The sequence below is a fragment of the Aquarana catesbeiana genome, linkage group LG02 (assembly GCF_042186555.1).
Source record: "Aquarana catesbeiana isolate 2022-GZ linkage group LG02, ASM4218655v1, whole genome shotgun sequence".
NCBI lineage: Eukaryota > Metazoa > Chordata > Amphibia > Anura > Ranidae > Aquarana > Aquarana catesbeiana.
In genome coordinates this window covers 32270616-32295119 of record NC_133325.1, presented here as the reverse complement: position 1 = coordinate 32295119, position 24504 = coordinate 32270616, and the positions used below count along the sequence as shown (strand labels likewise).

General features: G+C 44.4%; 1 protein-coding gene across 1 annotated transcript in view; it reads left to right on the top strand.

Annotated features, from left to right (window-relative positions):
* Positions 1 to 17989, top strand: part of LOC141126471 (olfactory receptor 6N1-like) — a 39424-nt gene extending 21435 nt beyond the window's left edge. Inside the window, exon 2 of the mRNA XM_073612413.1 lies at positions 17033 to 17989. Coding sequence (XP_073468514.1) covers positions 17033 to 17989 — 957 coding nt within the window. The remainder of the gene's footprint in view (positions 1 to 17032) is intronic.
* The last annotated feature ends 6515 nt before the right edge of the window (positions 17990 to 24504 follow it).

Below are 24504 nucleotides of genomic sequence, written 5' to 3'. Positions count from 1 at the left end.
CATTGATAATAGCGCACGCCAAATACAATTGGTTAATTTCATCTCATTGGATGTGTCTTGTTAGGCAATTACCGTAGTAGGTGTTCTCAGTTAATTAACCATTTTGATGCTCATTCATATCACTTCTAATATATCTTTGAAATTAGTTTTTTTTCTTTTTTTCACCCAAATCTTTCAATACATTACAAAGAACAGAGAAGAGTTTCTAAAGCCAATAAATTAATATTTTCAGATCTTGATCTTTAAAGGTGACCATACACTGCAATCAGTTAGAGCTTAAAAAAATTAGATTTAGTGCAAGAGCCTGTTTGATTTCCTTTAATTTGAATTAATTGTTCAAGTCGTCTTCCTATTACCTATTTTGCCTAATTATCGAGTTGTACAGAGATTGGCCAATCAGATTGCATAGTGCATGACCATCTTAAGTGCCAAATTTGGAATGTAGATGTGCCACGACCCACTTGTATTTTCTTATTGATAATTCTTGGGCATTATACAAGGCACATGAGAAACCACCTTTTTTCAAGACATGCTAGAGCAGTGATGGCGAACCTTGGCACCCCAGATGTTTTGGAACTACATTTCCCATGATCCTCATGCACTCTGCAGTGTGGTTGAGCATCATGGGAAATGTAGTTCCAAAACATCCGGGGTGCCAAGGTTCACCATCACTGTGCTAGAGTGATCAGGAATCTTCAAACTACGGCTCTTCAGCTGTTGCGGAACTACACATCGCATGAGGCATTGTAAAACTCTGACATTCACAGACATGACTAGGCATGATGGGAATTGTAGTTCCTGAACAACTGAAGGGCCGTAGTTTGAAGACCCCTGTGCTGGACCATTATTATACCTCCAGAATTGGGAGTGTGGCATCTACCCAACTTCTCTCTGCTGGTGGACACAAGAACCTACATCTATAGATATATCCAGGGCTTTTTTCAGCTGGAACTTGGTGGAACTCAGTTCCACCACCTCTGGCTCGGGCCTTCTGCTCCCTGCTCACCACTATCACTTGTAAACACAGAAGTCCAGCTTGACTCTCAACAGCTCCCGTAGATTTGATCTCCTGAATGGCTCCCACTGAGTACAGGATGAGGGAGAGGTGGAGCCACCTACAGTGTATGGGGAGGTACCAGAGGCGGCTGAGTGCTTCAACTTAACACAGAAACAAAAGTAAGGTGGAAGATGGTAAAGCTTTTGAGGAAGGGGGGGGGATAATGGGGGCGGTAGAGATGGTTGCATGTCGAGGTCAGAGCTGAAGAGGGGTGAAAGTGAGATGTGGATGGGGAATGCAGAAGTTAGCAGCTGTGGAAGAAGGCTGAATCCTTCACTCTGTCTGTAGCGCACCCCTGAACTCTGTACTCTGTATGAGCAACCTTGAACTCTGCGCTCTGTGTTACCGCCCCCCCCCCAATTCTGCACATAATGCACTCCTGGTATTTATTGCCCCTTTAAGACCCTCCCACTGTTAAAGAAATTTGACCACACCCACTATTTGATGCAGTTTGGAGGGTGTGTATGTGGGGGGAGTGGCTCGTGGTTGAGTTCCTGCACATGTTTTCTTAGAAAAAAAGCCCTGGATATATTTATATATACACACACACTGAAGCAGGAAGCAATATACATTGACCCTGGAAGTGAATCTGTACACAGGAAGTAGGTGTGTGTTTTGAGGCCAAATCATTTAGACATACACACATGACCCACACAAACACCACCCCATGTAAAAATAAATCAAAAATTATCTTAATTTGCAATAAGGATCATCTCTTCTTCAGAGAACAGTGAGCGGGGCATTGTGGTGGGAAGAAATTAGCAGCAGTACAAGCAACTTCCTGTAGGGGGCGGGATGTCATTCCTGTGTGCTGTCCACCACTTCCGGGAACCATAAATGTGCCACGGGTACATACCTCTGCTCACACAGCGGTCACACATCTAGCTGCAGGAACCCAATTTTTATGGAAATTAATAGTAAAGCAGATGCAGATTTCCAGGACTGGACTAACAAATGTTTCTAGTGACTGATGTCTTCTATTAAACAAGGTCTAAATGGGCCATTGACATGCATCACATTTGAACTTAGGAATGTGTCTTTGCAAAGTTAAACTAAATGAAATCCTTTCTTATTTTTGCTTGGGGATAGAGTGCAGAGAGATTAGAAGTCTTGTCAGTTTTTGGAGATGTCTGCACCCCTGATAGGGTGAAGACACCTCCCAAATTTTGCCAGTTGCTCCTTCAAATTGATTTACTTCCTGTCACATAGCCAAACAGAAAGTGAGGGTAAAACCCTACCAATGTCTTTCCTTGGGGACACACAGGTCAATCTAAATAGTTGCCCCATTAGGTAAATTGCACTCTAGCATTTTGCATAGTTGCCAACAGTCCCGATTTTCCCGGGACAATCCCGATTTTGGGACCCTCGTCCCGATTGGAGAGTGTCCCGAATCGGGATTTTCCATAAGGAAAATCGGGAATGTTGTTTTTTTTTTTTTTTTTTGAGCAGCGGGCTCCAGCAAAATGGCGGCCGGCGACGCTGCTCTATCTGCCTCTAGTGTTGAGTGGAGAGGGGAAGGGGGCTCGATCCATGCAGGCCCCTCTCCACTGAAGCGAGCAGAAGACACGGCGCCAGCGCCGTGTCTTCCTGAAAGTTCCCCAGCCCCATACTGCGCAAGCGCTGCGCCTGCGCAGTACAGGGGGTCCGCCATTGCCGAGGGGAACTTTCTCGGCAGAACACCGGCCGCTCCTCCACTGAGCGGGGGCCGGGCTGCATTGAGGGGGGGAGGCTGCACTAACTGAGGGGGGGCTGCACTGAGGGGGGGCTGCAATAACTGAGGGGGGCTGCACTGAGGGGGGGAGGCTGCACTAACTGAGGGGGGCTGCACTGAGGGGGGGCTGCACTGAGGGGAGGCTGCACTGAGGGGAGGCTGCACTGAGGGGGGCTGCACTAACTGAGGGGGGGCTGCACTAACTGAGGGGGGGGCTGCACTGAGGGGGGAGGCTGCACTAACTGGGGGGGGCTGCACTGAGGGGGGGAGGCTGCACTAACTGAGGGGGGCTGCACTGAGGGGGGGCTGCACTAACTGAAGGGGGGCTGCATTAACTGAGGGGGGCTGCATTAACTGAGGGGGGGCTGCACTAACTGAGGGGGGGCTGCACTGAGGGGGGGCTGCACTAACTGAGGGGGGCTGCACTGAGGGGGGGCTGCACTAACTGAGGGGGGCTGCACTGAGGGGGGGAGGCTGCACTAACTGAGTGGGGGCTGCACTGGCGGGGGCACCTGATGCAAGGACAGACTCTGGCGGGGGCACCTGATGCAAGGACAGACTCTGGCGGGGGCACCTGATGCAAGGACAGACTCTGGCGGGGGCACCTGATGCAAGGACAGACTCTGGTGGGGGCACCTGATGCAAGGACAGACTCTGGCGGGGGCACCTGATGCAAGGACAGACTCTAGCGGGGGCACCTGATGCAAGGACAGACTCTGGCGGGGGCACCTGATGCAAGGACAGACTCTGCCGGGGGCACCTGATGCAAGGACAGACTCTGCTGGTGGCAGGCGACGTGGCTAGTGACACGCTCAGGGATCCCACTGATTCGGCATTATGGTGAGTTGAATGATTTAATTTTATATTACAATGTAATAATAGAAATAATGCGCTTCAATCATCCTGACACCATAACAACCATGGTGCCGGGATGATTGAAGCGTTAACACCAGGTGTTTGGAGTATCTTTATCTGCTGATTGTTAAACTTTCTAGAATACACATATTTCTATTGTTGTGTAGGACCTGGGGCTGCTGTCCCGTCATTCCTCTCTCCCCCTTTCCCTCTCCCTCTCCATCCCTCATTCATCTCAGACTCTAACCACACCCTCTTGAGCCACGCCAATTTAAGCCACGTCCACTTTCATGCAAGCCACGCCCACTTTCCGCGTAAGCCACGCCCACTTTCCACATAAGCCGCGCCCATTTTTCGCCGCAACTATTGTTTTTTACTAGACCACACCTACAAACGAATGCCCCGCCTCCTAATTATTGATTGGCTCCGCCTACAGCCAAAAAAGTGTCCCACATATTTTTTTTTCAATGTTGGCAACTATGCATTTTGCTGTGTACACCCCAAATTATTAGGTATCTTGGACTTTGGGGTTTATTTACTAAAGGCAAATCCACTTTGCACTACAAGTGCAATTGAAAGTTGCAGCAATGCTGGCAGCACTCATACGTCTATTTCCCAAAGACAATCTCTGGATATAACGCTGAGCATGTGCACTCCAACTTCTTTGGTCAACCATGGCGAGGCCTGTTCTGAGTGGAACCTGTCCTGTTATACCGCTGTATGGTCTTGGCCACCGTGCTGCAGCTCAGTTTCAGGGTCTTGGCAATCTTCCTATAGCCTAGGCCAGTGATGGCGAACCTTGGCACCCTAGATGTTTTGGAACTACATTTCCCATGATGCTCAGAGCATCATGGGAAATGTAGTTCCAAAACGCAATAGAAATACTTCTCTTTAAATCCTATGAAACTCTTCACATGCACTTCAGGTGTGGTGCATTTTTCAAAAGTCCTGCAGGCTGCATCTTTGGTGCCCTGTTTAAAAAGTGTACCAAAAGTGCACCCCCCATTGAAAGCAATGGAAAATGCACTGAAACCACGTCAAAAGCGTCAAATGCGGTTGCATTTTTGGTTCGCTTTTTGAATCACGTGTCCACGTTTCACAGGTGCATCCTGGGAGTCAGGCAACCAAAAAATGCAACAAAAACACATCAACAACGTGATGCATATTTATACCATGTTTTTTTTAATGGACCAGTGTGAAGGGGTCCTAACTTTTGTGTATTTTTTTACAGAAATCTTGCACTCGGTATACCATTCCCATTATATCACGTGGCATAAAAAATTTACGTTACTGCTATTTTAGTCTCCAGGACCCTGGTGCCAAACCTGCACCCTGGAGGCGCATGCAGCTCTTTGGTAAATGGCGTGCGACTCTTGGAGCCAAAAGCATGTAGCATGTATAAAGGTATATTACATTAGCGCCCCTTACCCGTTTTTTCTGGCAGCTAAAGGGTTGAGGAGGAACCGAATCCTGCTGTGCCAAAAAAGGCAAAATAGCTAAGAACTAGTCATCAGTATTGCCTGCGGTCTCCTTGCAGCTGATCTTTACACCATTGCTGACTTACCATTAGAGTTGGTCGAACAGTTCGAGCCAAGCAAACGTTCGGCCCGAACATTGCCTGTTCAACAAACACCAGAATTTGAGGGGAGATCGGCGGGATTTTCAACCACTGAGCACCCCACAAAGCTTTGCCCAATCAGGGGACAGTGAATAGCTGGTTGTTAAGGAGCAGGGCTGGGAAGCCGGCCACAGCGTCCTTAACAACGGATTAGTCATCAGCCGTCAACGTGCTTCCCCGCTGACAGCCGAATGAATAAAAAAAATCAATAGAAATTTTTTTTAAAAAGGTGTGGGTGTCCCCACCCCCCCAATCCATACCAGTCCCTTTGGGTCTGGTATGGATTTTAAGGGGAACCCCAAGCCAAAATTTTTGAAAAAAGCAGCGTGCCCCCCCATTCTTAGCAGGCACTTTGGTATGTAGATCTATTGTCAATCAGGACTCCCGCCTCATCGATGGACCAGAATTTTTTTTTAAAATGCTGCGCCGGCGATGAAGGCTAACCGCCAACTATCTGCTCCGCCATTTGACAGTTCTTATGTGACGTCACCGACCCAGCATGCACCCCCCTGCCCCAAAGCGCCCCCCCCCCCATGTTGAGGACATGTGGCCTAATATGGTTCAGGAGGGGGGTGGCGCTCGCTCATCCCCCACTTTCCTGATCTGCATTGCCAGCAATGGTATTGTAAAGCTGGCAATTTAAATGTAATTTATTTTCTTTATATATGTCAGTTTTACTGCAGCAGGTTCTATACATGGTACAGATGCGCCACTTTACAGGCAGACTAAGGGGACCCCCAGGCACTATATTTAAAGGAATTTTTCATGTTTTTTAATTCACAAGTGGCAACTCGCAGAGCATATGACGATAAAAGCATATAATCCACCCAGTGCAGTATGATGTTCAGTCTGCAGTGTTCCTTCAAAAGCCAGTGTACAGATGCCACTGTCAGGACCTGTTTAGGATGCCAGAAATGAAACTGGAAGTCTTAGAGCCACCATGGGGCGCATGCAGGGCCGGGACAAGGGGTGGGCAGGAGGGGTGACTGCTCTGGGCACTGTGGTATCATGTGAGCTGGGGGGGGGCACCGCACAGGGATTGTGGGTGGTTATTTGTGTTGGGATGGGGAAATTCGGGGACAGCAGGGGGTAAGAATTGTTTTAGGTGGAGACATTTGGGTGTGTATGCTAGGAGTGGTGATTTGGGGGGATTTGTGTTGGGAGGGGGGATGGGGAGGAGGATTTGTGCTAGGAGGAGGGATTTGGGGGTGTGTGCTAGAAGAGGTCATATGGCAGAGGGGGGAGGGAATTTGTGCTAGTAGTGATGATTGGGGGGTTATTTGACCTTGCAGTGGGCGTATGGGCTGTGCAATACCAGAAGTGATGGCAGACATAGAAAGGCTGCAACCTGGGGGGGGGGGGGGATTGGCGGTCTTCCTACATCTGACATCACTCTCGGGCCTGCGCAGCTCATGTGCCCCACAGTGGTTCTGGGACTTCCGGTTTTGTTTCTGGTGTCCTGCACAGGTTCTCACAGTGGTATCTGCACACTGGCTTCTGAAGGTACACTGCAGGCTGAATATCATACTGCACTGGGTGGATTACCTGCTTTTATCATCATATGTTTTGTGAGTTTCCACCTGTGAATTTTAATAAAGTCTTCTCTTATATGCTACACTTAGTGGGCGCCATTCCTCCCTATATATATTGCAGAGTCAACTTCACTCTTCCTAAAGGAGCTGCCGCTAATTACTCTAATATAGACTTATGGACTTTTAGCATCATTTTACATTCCCCTAGTACACTGACTTTAATTATACTGTGCTATAGCTGTATTCCAGTCTGTGCCATCCTTGAATTTTCTTTGTCCCTATAATATAGCAAATTTTCACATTATAAGTTCACGTCTTCAATACCAGCTGATACTGCACCGTCCTACGTACAGTCCATGGGCGTTCTTATACTTTTCTTGGATATACACTATATTATCAAAGTATTGGGACGCCTGCCTTTACACGCACATGAACCTTAATGGCATCCCAGTCTTATGCCCCGTATACATGGTCGGACATTCCGACAATAAAATCCTAGGATTTTTTCCGATGGATGTTGGCTCAAACTTGTCTTGCATACACACGGTCACACAAAGTTGTCGGAAAATCCGATCGTTCTAAACGCGGTGATGTAAAACACGTATGTCAGCACTATAAACGGGGCAGTAGCCAATAGCTTTCATCTCTTAATTTATTTTGAGCATGCGTGGCACTTTGTGCGTCGGATTTGTATACACACGATCAGGATTTCCGACGATTTTGTTGTGGGAAAATTTTATAGCAAGCTCTCAAACTTTGTGTGTCTGAAATTCCGATGGAAAATGTGTGATGGAGCCCACACACGGTCGGAATTTCCGACCGTGTGTACAGGGCATTAGTCCATAGGGTTCAATATTGAGTTGGCTCCGCCCTTTGCAGCTATATCAGCTTCAACTCTTCTGGGAAGGCCGTCCACAAGGTTTAGGAGTGTGTCTATGGGAATGTTTGACCATTCTTCCAGAAGAGCATTTGTGAGGTCAGGCACTGATGTTGGATGAAAAGACCTGGCTCGCAGTCTCCGCTCTAATTTGTCCCAAAGGTGCTCTGTCGGGTTGAGGTCAGGACTCTATGCAGGCCAGTCAAGTTCCTCCACCCCAAACTCGCTCATCCATGTCTTTATGGACCTTGCTTTGTGCACTGGTGCGCAGTCATGTTGGAACAGGAAGGGACCATCCCCAAACTGTTCCCACAAAGTTGGGAGCATGAAATTGTCCAAATTGTCTTGGTATGCTGACGCCTTAAGAGTTCCCTTCACTGGAACTAAGGGGCCAAGCCCAACCCCTGAAAAAAAAACCCCACACCATAATCCCCCCTCCACCAAATGATTTGGACCAGTGCACAAAGCAAGGTCCATAAAGACATGGATGAGCGAGTTTGGGGTGGAGGAACCTCACTGGCCTGCACAGAGTCCTGACCTCAACCTGATAGAACAACTTTGGAATGAATTAGAGCAGAGACTGCGAGCCAGGCCTTCTCGTCCAACATCAGTGCCTGACCTCACAAATGATCTTCTGGAAGAATGGTCAAACATTCCCATAGACACCCTCCTAAACTTTGTGGACAGACTTCCCAGAAGAGATGAAGCTGTTATAGCTGCAAAGGGTGGGCCAACTCAATATTGAACCCTACGGACTAAGACTGGGATCTTACTAAGGTTCATGTGCGTGTAAAGGCAGGTGTCACAATACTTTTGGTAATATAGTGTATCTAAACATGTCAGATATCTGAGACATCTTTTGTTCCAAACTGAACATAACCCACTTTTCTAAATTTCCATTTTAGGGCAGGCTGCTTTCCATGCGGATACAAAGGCACACAAGAATGTAGTATTTATTAACACATCCTATAAATGTAATTGTTAAATTCAAGCACTGTAAGTACCTATATTTGACTAGGTAAGTGTCTCCTACAGTTTTTATACAGCAAAAACCAGACTGTAAGAGAGAGAAACAGCAGAAGGTGCCATTCTAATCAGCTGTGCTGCAGTGCAAGCCACATGCCAATAGGAGGAGAGAGCAGAGTGGCAGAGAGATGAGCTCATCAGTCTGCTGCTTCTCCATTCATTGTCCAGTCACAGTCTGAGAGAGAGACAAGACCTGTTACTGATGCTGAGCAACAGGAAAGAAAAAAAAAAAAAAAAAGGTCTCTTGCTCTGCCAGACAGTGCTGTGCTGTGTTACAGAGCTATGTAAATCTCAGGACTGGATGTATAGAAATACAAATGTAGCCCAGTGTGCAGCATTGAAAGGAAAATGATTCTGTGACTTTTACACAGGCACAGCTACAGGAGAGGACTCTTATTGTGAAGCTGTGTAGATCCAATGTGGAGCCTGTCTTCTACCCAATAAGAAGGCACACAGGATGTGGACTGCAAGGATTGTGGGAGGTGTAGTTCTGATAGACTGAGCTGAGAAGAGAAGAGTTTTTTCCATGCTGCTTTTCTCGGGCTGAGGGTAAGAAGTGTGGAGCCCAGTGGCATGCCCCCTAATCTACATGCAGGGTGCCGGACGAGTGGATTCCAATGTTTTTTTTTTTTTACCACGCACGTGATTAGAGCTGGAGGCTCTAATAGGCCTCAAAAAAGGTGGGCTCGGGGCGCAGAGTATTGGCCACCGAGGAAGAGGAGATGCATGGGAAACCGCCGGGAAGCCACCGAGGAGGAGGAGACGCAGAAACAATCCAATGATGCCCGCAAACTAAACGGGGCTGGGGTGCGAACTGACCAACAGATGGATGAGCGAGTGACGGGGGGGTTTGTTTGTCGCCCCCTCCAAAATGGAGCACCAGCCGCCACTGGTGAAGACTGTTCTGAAAGGACTGAATGCACCTTTGGCTGCTAACAGACTGCTTACCGTTGCACCTAAGAGGCACAGTGGAGCCTGTTGCCTGACCAAGGGGAAGGCCACTGCGGACACTAGCTGGCTGTGTTTTGCACAATAACCAAAGAGAAGTCATCTGCTGACACAGGAGTTGGTAAGAGGCCACTGGCCAAAACCAACATTACACTTTGACCAAAAACAGAAAGTGTTGTCTGTAAGTAACACAGAGCTAGTGCCTTATCACTTCTTAAAGGGACATTAACCTTAACACTCCAAGAGTTGGGCCCCAACGAGCTGGTCAGCGAAAAAAAGGGGAATTATATTACAGGCTGCTGGACTGTCATGGAGGTGCACCACTCCCTTGTTTGGATTGCCCCAGTATAGAGTTTATTAGGAGTCAGTCTCTACACCCATTGAGTGTTTCTGTTACAGTTTATTTCTACTGTTCATGTATTACTTGTTGTTTCTTATCACCACTGAGGTGCTGCATATACATGTGCAATAAATATTCTCTGCCCAGCCAGGTGTATCAGAGTGGGTGGTACTGTTTGCAGAGTCATGGCCACAGGAACAGGGGACAAAAATCATTAAGTGGCTCCTTCTGGGGGGGGGGGGGGTGGGAGTGCTACACAAATCCTTTGGCAGGTAAAACAGCTCCTATATACATATTTTATATGCATATTTAGCGGTTTTCATGAAATTCACCTTTAATTTTTATTTTTGTATTCTCTCTATTGATTTTCAGTAGACATGCACTGCCGAAAAATTTGTTTTAGTTTCATTTCTTTTTTTTTTTTTTTTGTTATTCGGGTCATTTGTTATGATTGCAATTCATAATTTCATAAATTCGTAAATTCTAAAATTTGTAAATTCATAAATCCGAAAATAAGAAGGAACATCAGAAAATTTGAAAGAATAGCTAACTAACTAATAATACTTAACTATTAAATTATAGGTGTTGGAATTTCCTTTAAAATTTGGCTGTTAGTGAACGTAACAAATACAAATTTATCCGAATTTACGAATTATCCGAAATAATGAATGCCGCATCTAAACGAATGGAATTGGAACAAATTAATAATAAATAATAATAATAAAAAGTTTTTTATTATTATTACTGTTATTTATTATTATTAATTCGTTACGTTCCATTTGTTTAGTTACGGCATTCGTTATTTCGGATAATTCGTAACTTCAGATAAATTCGTATTCGTTATGTTCACTAACAGCCAAATTTGAAAGGAAATTCCAATACCTAGAATTTAATAGTTAGTAATAGTTAAGCTATTATTATTTAGTTATTTCAGATTTTTGAATTTTCGGGTTTTCGTATTTTCGAATTTCGAATTTACAAATTTACCGATTTTAGAATATTTGAATTTATGAATATTCGGAAAAATCAGCTAAACGGGTTTTTGTTAATTCGGGTATTTCCAAATTAATGAATTTGTCAAAATTCCTTAAAAATTTAATTCGGAACTAAACAAATTGCACATGTCAAATTTTCAATAAAAATTTTACAATACAACAAAAAGAACAACAAGGGGTAAACAGTCCCAAAATAATAAAACACAAAAAATAAAATTACACAAAAATAAAAACAGTGCAAAATACCAGACTCTGCTTATAAATCTTGCAGCCAGGACCCTGGATAACACATTCTCAATAGGAACATAAACCTCTCTGTGCTCAAATAGCATTTATAATGAACCAAGATATACAGTTGTGCTCATAAGTTTACATACCCTGGCAGAATTTATGATTTCTTGGCCATTTTTCAGAGAATATGAATGATAACACAAAAACTTTTCTTTCACTCATGGTTTGTGTTTGGCTGAAGCCATTTATTGTCAATCAACTGTGTTTACTCTTTTTAAATCATAATCACAACAGAAACTACCCAAATGACCCTGATCAAAAGTTTACATACCCTGGTGATTTTGGCCTGATAACATGCACACAAGTTGACACAAAGGGATTTGAATGGCTATTAAAGGTAACCATCCTCACCTGTGATCTGTTTGCTTGTAATTAGTGTGTGTGTATAAAAGGTCAATGAGTTTCTGGACTCCTGACAGACCCTTGCATCTTTCATCCAGTGCTGCACTGACGTTTCTGGATTCTGAGTCATGGGTAAAGCAAAAGAATTGTCAAAGGATCTGCGGGAAAAGGTAGTTGAACTGTATAAAACAGGAAAGGGATATAAAAAGATGTCCAAGGAATTGAGAATGCCAATCAGCAGTGTTCAAACTTTAATCAAGAAGTGGAAAATTAGGGTTTCTGTTGAAACCAAACCACGGTCAGGTAGACCAACTAAAATTTCAGCCACAGCTGCCAGGAAAATTGTTCAGGATGCAAAGAAAAACCCACAAATAACTTCAGGTGAAATACAGGACTTTCTGAAAACATGTGGTGTGGCTGTTTCAAGATGCACAATAAGGAGGCACTTGAAGAAAGATGGGCTGTATTGTCGAGTCGCCATAAGAAAGTCATTACTACCCAAATGCCACAAAGTATCCCGCTTACAATACGCCAAACAGCACAGAGACAATCCTCAAACCCTCTGGCACAAAGTAATTTGGAGTGATGAGACCAAAATTGAGCTTTTTGGCCACAACCATAAACACTACATTTGGAGAGGAGTCAACAAGGCCTATGATGAAAGGTGCACCATTCCTACTGTATAACACGGAGGTGGATCACTGATGTTTTGGGGATGTGTGAGCTACAAAGGCACTGGAAATTTGATCAAAATTGTTGGCAAGATGAATGCAGTATATTATCAAAAAATACTGGAGTAACATTTGCATTCATCAGCCAGGAAGCTGCGCATGGGACATACTTGGACATTCCAACATAACAATGATCCAAAACAGAAGGCCAAGTGACCTGTCTTTGGCTGCAGCAGAATAAAGTGAAGGGTCTGGAGTGGCCATCTCAGTCTCCTGACCTCAATATCATTGAGCCACTCTGGGGAGATCTCAAACATGCAGTTCATGCAAGACAGCCCAAGAATTTACAGGAATTGGAGGCTTTTTGCCAAGAGGAATGGGCAGCTTTACCATCTGAGAAGATAAAGAGCCTCATCCACAAATACCACAAAAGACTTCAAGCTGTCATTGATGTTAAAGGGGCAATACACGGTATTAAGAACTGGGGTATGTAAACTTTTGATCAGGGTCAATTGGGTAGTTTCTGTTGTCATTATGATTTAAAAAGAGTAAACACAGTTGATTGATAATAAATGGCTTCAGCCAAACACTAACCATAAGTGAAAGAAAAGTTTGTGTTATCATTCATATTCTCTGAAAAATGGCCAAGAAATCATAAACTCTGTCAGGGTATGTAAACTTATGAGCACAACTGTATGGAAGCCCACATCTCACAGGGCACAGGCTAGGATTCTATACCATTGAAGTTAAAAGAAGACATTCAACCCAACCCGATTAAGGCCAATAGGATTACATTAAAAAAACTCACAAAATAAAGAAAGAAAACAGCACTGAGTCACGGTGAAACTACTCTGTGACAGTAATGCCGCGTACACACGGTCAGATTTTACAACCGGAAATGTTCGATGGAAGCTTGTTGTCAGAAATTCCGACCGTGTGTAGGCCCCATCGGACATTTTCCGTCGGAATTTCCAACAAACAAAATTTGAGATCTGGATCTCAAATTTTCCGACAACAAAATCCGTTGTCATAAATTCCGATCACGTGTACACAATTCTGACTTCTGCTCGGAATCAAGCAGAAGAGCCGCACTGAACTAGCCGACTATTGAACTTCATTTTTTTCGGCTCGTCGTATGTGTTGTCTGTCACCGCGTACTTGACGTTCGGAATTTCCGACAAGATTTGTGTGACCGTGTGTATGCAAGTTTGAGCCAACATCCGTCAAAAAAAAAAACATGGATTTTGATGTCGGAATGTGCGATTGTGTGTTTGCGGCATAAGAGGGGAAGCCACCCTTCCCCTCCAAACCTTATCAAATTTAAGTAGTGCCCCCCTGTTCAAGTACGTGGCTTTATAAAGGGGTAAGGCTCTATTCACTGAGACCTTCCAAGACTCTACAGATTTCTTCCAGGATGTAACCATAAGCTTTCTGGTATGAAAAAATAACAAGGTAAGTAGGGTCCATATAGCTCTAGTAGGGACTAGATCATCTCACTGGTGGTCACCTCATGTACACACTGCAAAACATCCTTCCAATACACCTGGATAACAGGACATTCCCAAATAAAATCCGCAGAACAAGCCAGCATGAAGAAGTAGCTGAGCCAAAGATCTTAGCTATCTTTGCTGGAGCTTTAATTTATTAACTAGTGCTCAGTGACTGAATTTGCATAGCGTAAACATCTGTCTGTCTTAGGGATTGTTTACACTAGCGGTAGCCCTTGCCGCCCCTCTGAAACTCTGAAAAGAAATCCTTGGTGGATCATTTTTCAGAAAGCATTTGACAGATGGTTGGGAGGGGATATGTCACCTCCTCACCACCTGTTTTAAGCCTGCACCCCAACCAACCAGAGCAGCTCCATTCACTTTCAGTACCGCCACCAAACATGATGGTAGACTAAAACTAAATCGAAATATGACTTCATAATTAACACTGCTTCGACTGGCCCTTGACACGCTATTCCTAAAACTGGCAACAATGAGGGCACATTGTTCTTCCCACTGACACCAATGATGGGGCAATTTTCCTCCCACTGAAACCACTGATGTGGTATTCTTTACTGACACTAATGCCAGGGCATTTTTCTACTGCTTCTGGGCACAGTCTGCCCCTCCCTAAAGTGTGAAGGACAGTAAACTGTCCCTTTGCTTAGAAAGTTTGGAGACCCCTGCCTTAGTACATTGAGGTGATGTAGAAAACATATGGCACTGCAATGCACCGATACATGCAAGTGCTTTGCTGTATGTTGTGGCAATGTGCACAACGCTCCTCAATGGAGTATGTCTGGCAAGTGGTAAAGGTCACCCAGGTTTGTCTGGTCAGCCAATTAAAAAAATGCTCTCTTAATCTGTTTCCACATCATATAGGATGCAAAACATTCAATGCGGTATATTTTTGGGCAAGGCTTCACCCATGGCTGGACCACTCTGAGAAGAAGCAGTAAACCACACAAAGGGAGAGCTCAACTGTGCATGTAGCTTTAATGCCACAATGCCCCAACTGCCATAAACTGATTGTCTGGAGCCTCAAAATCAGCTTATTTTTGGTCCTGTAACAGATTCCTCCCCATCTCCAAACAGAATGAAACATAAGGCCCATGTACTATGGAATAAATATACCTATTTTACCAATTGCTTACTGGGCATTTACAGCATACCCCCTCCCTGGTCAGGCCAATTTCCAGCTTTGAGCATTCTCACACTTTGAATGACAATTATGTGGTCATAAAAACACTGTACCCATATTTATTTATTTTTATTTATTTATTTCAGGTACTTATATAGCACCGTCAATTTACGCAGCGCTTTACATATACATTATACATTCACATCAGTCCCTACACCCTCAAGGAGCTTACAATCTAAGGTCCCTAACTCACATTCATACATACTAGGGACAATTTAGACAGGATCCAATTAACCTACCAGCATGTCTTTGGAGTGTGGGAGGAAACCGGAGTACCCGGAGGAAACCCACACAGACACAGGGAGAACATGCAAACTCCAGGCAGGTAGTGTCGTGGTCGGGATTCGAACCAGTGACCCTTCTTACTGCTAGGCGAGAGTGCTAACCACTACACCACTGTGCCGCCCGTTATGAAATGTTTATCATTTTTTTCACACAAATAGAGATTTCTTTTGGTGGTTTTTAACTGCTTCAGCCCCGGAAAGATTTACTCCCTTCCTGACCAGAGCACTTTTTGCAATTCTGCACTGCGTCGCTTTAACTGACAATTTGCACCCAAACAAAAGTGACGTCCTTTTTCTCTCACAAATAGAGCGTTCTTTTGGTGGTATTTGATCACCTCTGCGGCTTTTATTTTATGCGCTATAAACAAAAAAAGAGCGATAATTTCGAAAATAAAGCATTATTTTTTACTTTTTGCTATAATAAATATCCCCCAAAATCATATAAAAAAAAAAAACAATTTTTTTCCTCAGTTTAGGCCGATATGTATTCTTCTACATATTTTTGGTAAAAAAAAATAAGTGTATATTGATTGTTTGCGCAAAAGTTATAGTGTCTACAAAATAGGGGATAGTTTTATGGCATTTTTTTTTTATTAGTAATGGCGGCAATCTGCGATTTTTATCAGGACTGCAACATTATGGTGGACAGATTGGACAATTTTGACACTATTTTGGGACCACTGTCATTTATACAGCGATCAGTGCTATAAAAATACATTGATTACTGTGTAAATGACACTGGCAATGAAGGGGTTAAGTGTGTCCTAGGGAGTGATTCTAACTGTGGGGGGGATGGGCTTCAAGTCACATGACAGCGATCACTGCTCTTGATGACAGAGTGCAGTGATCTCTATAATGATACAAGCCAGAACGGGGTAATGCCTTGTTTACATAGGCACTTCCCCTTCTGAGGCTCCGTGACACGATCGCGGGACACAGGCGGACGTCGAGCCTCCGGCGGCGCGCGCCTGCTATCCCTGGCTCTTAATGGGGACATACAGGTACGCCGACGTATATCGGCGTGCAGCAATTGGTAAGTGGTTAATCATTAATTAATGTTTTTGCTAAACAAACAAAAAAAGAACATTTTGAAAAAAAAAACAAACAAAAAGTTTTTCATATTTTTATAAAATTTTGCTGATATTTTATCTCCTTCACTGATGGGCACTGATGAGGTGGCACTGATGGGCATTGATAGGCTTCACTGATGAGCACTGATGATGCAGCACTGATGGGCACTGATAGGCGGCACTGATGGGCACTGATGAGGCAGCACTGGTGGGCACTGATCAGGAGGCACTGATGAGGCTGCTCTGATGGGTGGCACTGTTGGGCACTGGTAGGTGGCACCAATGGGCACTAATACGCTGCACTGGTGGGCACTGATCAGGAGGCACTGATAATAAGGCACTGATGGGCACTGATTGGCAGCACTGATGGGCACTAATAGAGGGCACTGATGGGCAAGGATTTGCAGCACTGAAGGGCACTGATTAGCAGCACTGGTTGGCACTTAGGGGACCGATGTCCCGCTAACAAAAGCTGGATACCGGCTTTATTCTTTTCTTTAGGCTGACAGCTGATGACGTGGTAAAGGGCCCGCTGTGATTGGCCCTTTACCCTGCTCTGTGGTCAGCTGAGTCCGAAGATCGCGAGAACGGGAGGACGTACATGGACGCCCTCCCAGAATTTGAGGTCTGCGCTGTAGCCGTCTTTCGGCTATAGCGTGGACATCAAGTGGTTAAACAAAACAAGATAAAAAGTTAATGTATTCATGTTTATCTTGTTCTTGTGTAGGTGAATGCAGAATTTCCTCGTGCTCTGGATTCCACTAATGTCTCTACAAAATTGGTCACAGAGTTTATCATCTATGGCTTTCCGAGTCTTCAAAATCTCAATATTCTCCTTTTCTGTGTTTTTCTCTTTATCTACCTTTTCACTGTCACTGGAAATGGCATCATATTTCTCCTCATTATTCTGGACCCAAAACTTCACACTCCAATGTATTTCTTTGTCAGCAACCTCTCGTTCTTGGACATGAGTTCAACCACCATGACCATCCCCAAGATGCTTGCCAAGTTCTCAGTGCACAATGATGTCATCTCTTTTGTTGGCTGCTTCCTCCAGATGTATTTCTTTGTCGTTTGTCAAGCGGCTGCGTGTTTTCTCCTGGCTGCCATGGCCTATGATCGCTATGTGGCCATTTGTTCTCCACTCCATTATCATAACATCATGGTCAGACATGTATATATCATCCTAGCTATGACATCATGGATATTGGGCTTTGCAAGTCCAATTGCAATGATCATACTGTCTATTAGGTTGCCTTTTTGTGGCCCAAATATCATTCACCATTATTATTGTGATCACCCACCATTGCTTCAGTTAGCTTGTGCCGACACCTCGCTCAATGTGACAGTAGGTTCCTCTCTTAGTGCCGTTATACTTTTGTTAAGCTTCTCTATAATTGTGATGTCTTATGTTCAAATTATCAGGTCTGTGCTCAAGATAGCATCAGCCAAAGGACGTAGGAAAACATTTTCCACCTGTGCTTCCCATTTTGTGGTGGTGAATATGTTCTTCCTGCCTTTGATTTTCATGTATGTTCGGCCAACTGCTTCTTACTCAGCTGACGTTGACTCCCTATTGGCTATGTTCTACACGGTATTGACACCTATGCTAAACCCAGTTGTATATAGCTTACGGAATAAAGATATTAAGGATGCATATAGAAAAAAAGTATGTTGTACCTAAATTATATGTAAAAAAAAAATCAAGTCAAAACAATTGAAGTATATGTTTCCTAAGATTTTGTTTGTTCTTATTAAAGTTCATATAAGCAATATTTCAAGCAGTCGCTTTCGTTTGGTGAGATATTTCTAAGCAGTAATAAAGATAATACTAAACAAAGATAAGGGTCCCTCCCTATACCACTAGCCAGTGAACTCCGCATATAGATGAAAAAAGTATATATGATGGGATTTTTAGGGTGCTAATCCACAATCAAGAATAATATATAAACAACAGTGTTTTATTTGTACAAAAGTTAAAATCCATAAACATATAGACAAATTACATATATATCGTTTGAATAGTGTCTTGTTACATAGTATTGAATCCCAGACGCACTTATATCTTCTATATGTTTTGCCAAAGTGGCTTCTTCAGGAAGTATTTAAGTTCGAACAATATAACAGGGCTCCCAAAGGTTACACCCAGATGGAATCAAGAGACAGTGATGGAGGGGGGGAACACATCCCAAAGAGTCAAAGCGCACAAAGGACCATCCAAGAGCCCAAACGCAGGACCCCAATCCCCCCGCACCCACGTTTTGGGTCAATCGCAGAATGGGCACAATGACACAAGGCAACATTCAATTAAAAACAAATTGGTAATAAAAGTGCCTGGAGAGATAAAACACACCAAATAGGATGTGATCAGATCATCTGCTGATACTGAAGTCCAAATATGGATCTGTCTGGATAAAAAACGCCGCTATCTCAACGTGGAGATGTTTCCCAGGCTCCCCTTATGGAATAAAGATATTAAGGATGCATTTAAAAAAAAGTATGCTGTATCTAAATTGTATGTAAATAAAATGAAGTCAAAACAATTGAAGTACTTGTTTCCTAACTTAACCCTAAGTTCTAAGATTTTGTTGACTGGAGTTGGGACCCTGAATCCACATGTTGGGTGCTCAATTGAAGTATAAATGGTTTGGTGACCACAAGGCCACTTATCACTCCTTATGATTTAAGCTTTCCCACCTGAGATTTAGTGAACGGTACAAGAATCCCCCCTCTCAAGCTGGTGATGAATGGGGTCATGATCCTCTCTCCCCCTGGAGTCCTCAACACCGAAACAGCAGTGGCTATCCTCTTCCCTTGAGAAGAGTCCTGAAAATCCTTTGATGCTCTCTTGGACATGCTGGGGATGGTGGCCTTCTGCGCACACAAAGAATCTCTCTGCAGCTCAGTTAAGCCTCTCATCCATGGCTCTCTTCTGGTCATGGGTGAACTTGCTGGGAAATACAGCACACTGCCATGTAGCAGGTTGACTCCTTAGAACATGGTAGAATATTAGTGTTGCATGGAATCGCTTTACATATGCAGAGTGACCAAATGATAAGAGCTGTACTATTGGTTGAAAGCTTTTTAAGTGAATAGGAATACCATCAATTCAATTTTTATACTGGATTATACAGTACACATGGCCCTTTTATTTTTATTTTTTCTGAATTTTTTTCAGAATTTTTTGTAGGAACATGTATACTCTATGAGTTTTGGTATTTGAGTGACATATAGAGGAAGGGGCAGTTGTGGTTTTAGTGTTGCAACACTTTCAGTTATATATTTTATACACTTATGCCCTGTACACACGGTCGGACATTGTTCGGACATTCCCACAACAAAATCCATGGATTTTTTTCGACGAATGTTGGCTCAAACTTGTGTTGCATACACACGGTTACACAAAGTTGTCGGAAAATCCGATCGTTCTGAACGCAGTGACGTAAAACACATACGTCGAGACTATAAACGGGGCAGTAGCTAATAGCTTTCATCTCTTCATTTATTCTGAGCATGCGTGGCACTTTCTGCTTCGGATTTGTGTACACACGATCGGAATTTAACCGATCAGATTTTGTTGTCGGAAAATGTTATCGCCTGCTCTCAAACTTTGTGTGTCGGAATTTCCGACACACAAAGTTTGAGAGCAGGTGATAAAATTTTCTGAAAAAGTCCGATGGAGCCCACACATGATTGGAATTTCTGACAACACAATCCGATCGCACTTTTTCCGTCTGAAAATCTGACCGTGTGTACAGGGCATAACAGTGTGCAAATATATTTGGACAGTAGTGCCCCTCCTGGGCACTATTGTTCCCCAACCTCTTACTGTGCACTATTGTTTTCTTCGCTATGACCTATTATTTTCCCCATCACTCACTAGGTACTATTGTTCTCCTCCCCAAAGCCCTCTTACACACGTGTTACTAGGTATGCACCAATACCTTTTTGTAACACCGGATACAAGTACCGATAGTTTTTAAAATGACTCAGCGATATCAATTACCGATACCTATTGCCTAGGAAGAGTGGGTAGAGGGATGGTTTGGGAGGTGGGGGAGGGAGTTAGGGAGTTGGGTGAGACTGGGGTGAGGGCAGGGTCTGAGAGGGGGAGTAGGGGTAAGAGCAGGGTAGTTGAGGGTGGAGTAGGATAGGGGTTGTGTGGTGGGAGGGCCATGTGTGCTTTGGAATGAAAAAAAAGGCTGTGATAACTGGGGGGGAGATGGTGGGGAATGGGAGGGTCATTGGGTGATTGCTGGATGGCCATAAGGGACCTTTGGAGTATTAAATTGGGGTGATAAAGGATAGGGCATGAGAGCTGGGCTATGTTTTGGTGGCTGTGGACATATTAAAGGAAGGGAAGGCTGGCCAGTTATTAATTTGCAGCAGTGGATAACAGTAGGAGGCTTCAGGAGTTGAGGACAATGTTAGAAGGAATGGAGGCTGGTATTGGTTAGGAGCAATGGGGGTTGAGGAGGAAGGAGCTGGAAAGACATGGGGGCAGAGGTGAGAGCTGGCAGAGGGAAGGAGGAGGCAACAGGCAAAAGTGACAGCTGTCGGGAGGGGGGGAGGGGGCTGAGAAAGAACCCAGTAGAAGTGATAGCTTGCAGGATGGGAGGAGGAGGCGAGAAAGGCACGTGGCAGAAGTGACAGCTGGCAGCAGGGGAGGAGGAGATGGGGAATGCACCTGGCAGAAGTGATAGCTTGCAGGATGGGAGGAGGAGGCGAAAAAGGCACATGGCAGAAGTGACAGCTGGCAGCAGGGGAGGAGGACGAGGGGAATGCACCCGGCAGAAATGACAGCTGTCAGGAGGGGAGGAAGAGGCAGGTGAGGCACCCGGAAGAATTAACAGTTGGCATGAGGGGAGGAGGAAGATGGAAGGGGAATCCCTAAAATGTCAGCTAAAATGTCATTGCTTGTTAAGGACACGGCGACCCTGCTCCTTAACAACTGATAATTCCTGGAATTCTTTTGTTTACATTTCAGCTGTCAGAGGGGGGAATCCCGCTGACAGTTGAAAGAACCGAGCCTGAAGGTATGGATTTCTAGTAACTGAGCATTTTTCAGAGTACCGATACTCATGCAAATGCGTAGTATTGGCACCAATACCGGTATCAGTATTGGTGCAACCCTACTAATTACCCCCCATCCCTGGCCAGTATTGTTTCCCCTCCACTGCCACTGGGCACTATTGTTCCCCCACATCCAACTGGGCACTATTGTTCCCCTCACTGAGCACTAGTGTTCCCCCTACCCTCTGCTTTAATTTTAATTTTTAATATACAGGATTGGTATCCAAAAGTTTAGTGAACAGTTTTCTTAAGGATTTTGGTGTTACAGTAGTGTGAAATGAAGGCCAAATGCTAAATGCATATGACGTGCTCAGCAGGGATTTTTTAGGTCCCACATGTAAAAAATACACAAGTCTGCAAGATCCTCACAGACCCCAAATTTTTATCCAGAAGAAAGCAAAACAATCACTGCAACTGACATCGCTTCTCACTTCAAGGCAACTTCTGCTAAATTTGTGTAGCACTTACCCCTGAAGGAGCCCCTGTTTTCTTAGGTCCCCTGTTCCCAGTGCTCACAACTTTTTTTTTTTAACATAGATTTTATTGAGCAGAATCACACTACAGATAATGGCAAACGAGATATAATAAATTTTTTTGTTCATGAAATGAGAGACATAAATCAAGTCAGGCCAAGTAGCCTCAGTTTTGTGTGCTTAGGGAGATTATATAACAAAGTTAATATTGAACAACAACATATAAGAAAGGGGACACTCGTGCAGAGATAACCGGATGGATCTTCTGTGAAGGGGGTTCCTGGAAACAAAAAGAACAGGGTAGAGATGGGAAAGAAAGAAAGGGAGGTAAGGAGGGGTAGAGGGGGGGATTGCACAAATTATGTAGCATGATGATACTAAGACTGAGAAAGTAGAAACAGAGCAGGGTGCTCTTGAAGGTGGGTTTCAATGGTTGAGATACCTAAATCTTTCGAGGTAGTGTGGATGATTCCGAAAGTCCTCCAGGCAGGCGTTAATTGATGGAGGTGTCCAATGACCTCGGGTTCGGTTGACTGGCCCCACAGTATGAGAAGGAGGTTTCAAAGTTCTCAAGTTCCTCTGGGGATAGTGTTGTTTCCATGAAGGCTTGCCATATGGAGTAAAGACGGTGTCTGGGTTTTTCATGTTTAAGATCGGTATTAGATTTGTCCTTATATAACAGGTGGAGGAGTTCTCGTTTGATCAGAGAGACCTTTGGCTGACAAAGGGATGTCCAGTTCTTTAGAATGTCTTTTCTGGCGACTAGGAGACATATCAGGATCCAGTCTTTGTGTGTGATGCGAGCGTAGGGAGACCATGTTAGTAGTTGTTTGTCCCAATAACCAAAGATAAGAAGTAGTGGGTCATTTGGCAGTTTCAGCAGGGTTATACCATAAATGAAAGATAGGACCTGTTCCCAGAAGGTAGAGATATACGAGCATGACCAAAAGCGGTGTGTTAGTGAGGGTTTGGGATGTTGGTATAGAGGGCAGGCAGCGGAGCCTGGGTTGCTTTTATCATGGAGAAAAGTTATATAGGCACGGTGGAGGATTTTTAGTTGGGTCTCTCTCCAAGATTCGTTGGGAATTAAATGTAGGGTTTTGTTGTAGCCTTGTAGAATTTTGTCCACTATGTCAGAGTCTAGAAAGTCTTTGCCCCAATTTGCTGCTGATGATGACGCTAGTGACAGAGTGGTTTTCTGTAGTAGAGATTGTGTAGAAGCCCTTTCAGGTCAATTGGTCTGTGATAGATTCTTTGAATCTTTTGCGTTCTTCTCTGCATGCGGTGCGGATGAAGCTGACACATTGCCAAAAGTAGAAGGCATGAGATCGGGAAAGGGAAAAGGCTTCAGCTACAACTGTAAAAGGTTTAGGTCGCCCTGTTTCCTCGTTGAGAAGTTTGTGAGTCCTTTTTGTTTCCAGTTGAGGAAAGGTTTATGCTCCATCCCTGGGGAGAAGTTAGGGTTGCCCTGGATTGGGAGATGTCTGGAAAAGAAAGGTGATAACTTCAGGGTCTTTCTTGCTTCCCTCCAGGCTATGGCAGTGTCGCATATAAGGAGGTTATGTTGCAGAGTGGAGGGGTTAGATTTCCACTTGCAGTGAAGCAGGGCAGCCAGTGAGTAGGGATGGGCCATAGTGGTTTCAATGATATAATTTAAACAGCAAGAGGATTGCGATATCCAGTCCAGGCTTATTCGGAGAAGGCATGCTATGTTATAAGTTCTGACACTTGGGAGACTTATGCCCCCCTCGCGTCTGGGAAGATATAGTTTTGCAAATGCAATTCGTGGTCATTTGTTTTGCCAGGTAAATTTAGAGATGGCTTTGTTTAAGAATTTAATATCTTTATGTTTCAAGAGTATCGGTATGGTTTGAAGAGGGTACAGTAGGCGGGCAAAACTGGCTATTTTTACAAGGTGGCATCTTCCCAGGAGCGAGAGAGGCAGATCCAGCCAGTTACCCAATTCTTGAGAGATCTTTGTAATTGGGGGGGGGGGAGTTGTTGAGTTGATATATAGAAGATGGTAGTTTCCCTATTTTAATGCCCAAGTAGGTTATATGTGATTTGGCAACTGTGAAGGGTAAGTGGGAGATCCAGGGAGGGTTTAAGAGGGTGCCTATGGGGAGGATTTCGCTCTTGCTGTAGTTAGGCCCGAGCAGAGTCTGAATTCGTCAAAAAAAGTTTTAATAGTGGCCATGTCAGAGGAGGGGTTTGCTGAGAAGATAAGGACATCACTGGCAAAAAGGGAGGTACCTATTTCGTGATTGCCGATGTTGATACCATGTAATAGGGCTGTGTGGGTTAGGAATCTGGAGAGGGGTTCTAGGGCAAGATTGAACAGCAGCGGGGAGAGCAGGCAACCTTGTCTCATGCCCTTGTGGAGGCAGAATTCGTCAGACAGAAGCCCGGCTGCCACCAGTCTGGCCGGGGGGGCCGTGTACATAGCAGTCACAAGGTGGCTAAAGGGGCTTGGGAAGCCCATTTTCAACATGGTCAATGAAAGCCATTCGAAGCTGACATTGTCGAAGGCTTTTTCCGCGTCTAAAGTGATAATAGCAAAGTCACCCCCCGGATTCTGTTTTGCATGTTCTAAGACCATCATTACTTTTTGGATGTTCAAAGTGGCAGATCTCCCCTTAACAAAGCTGGATTG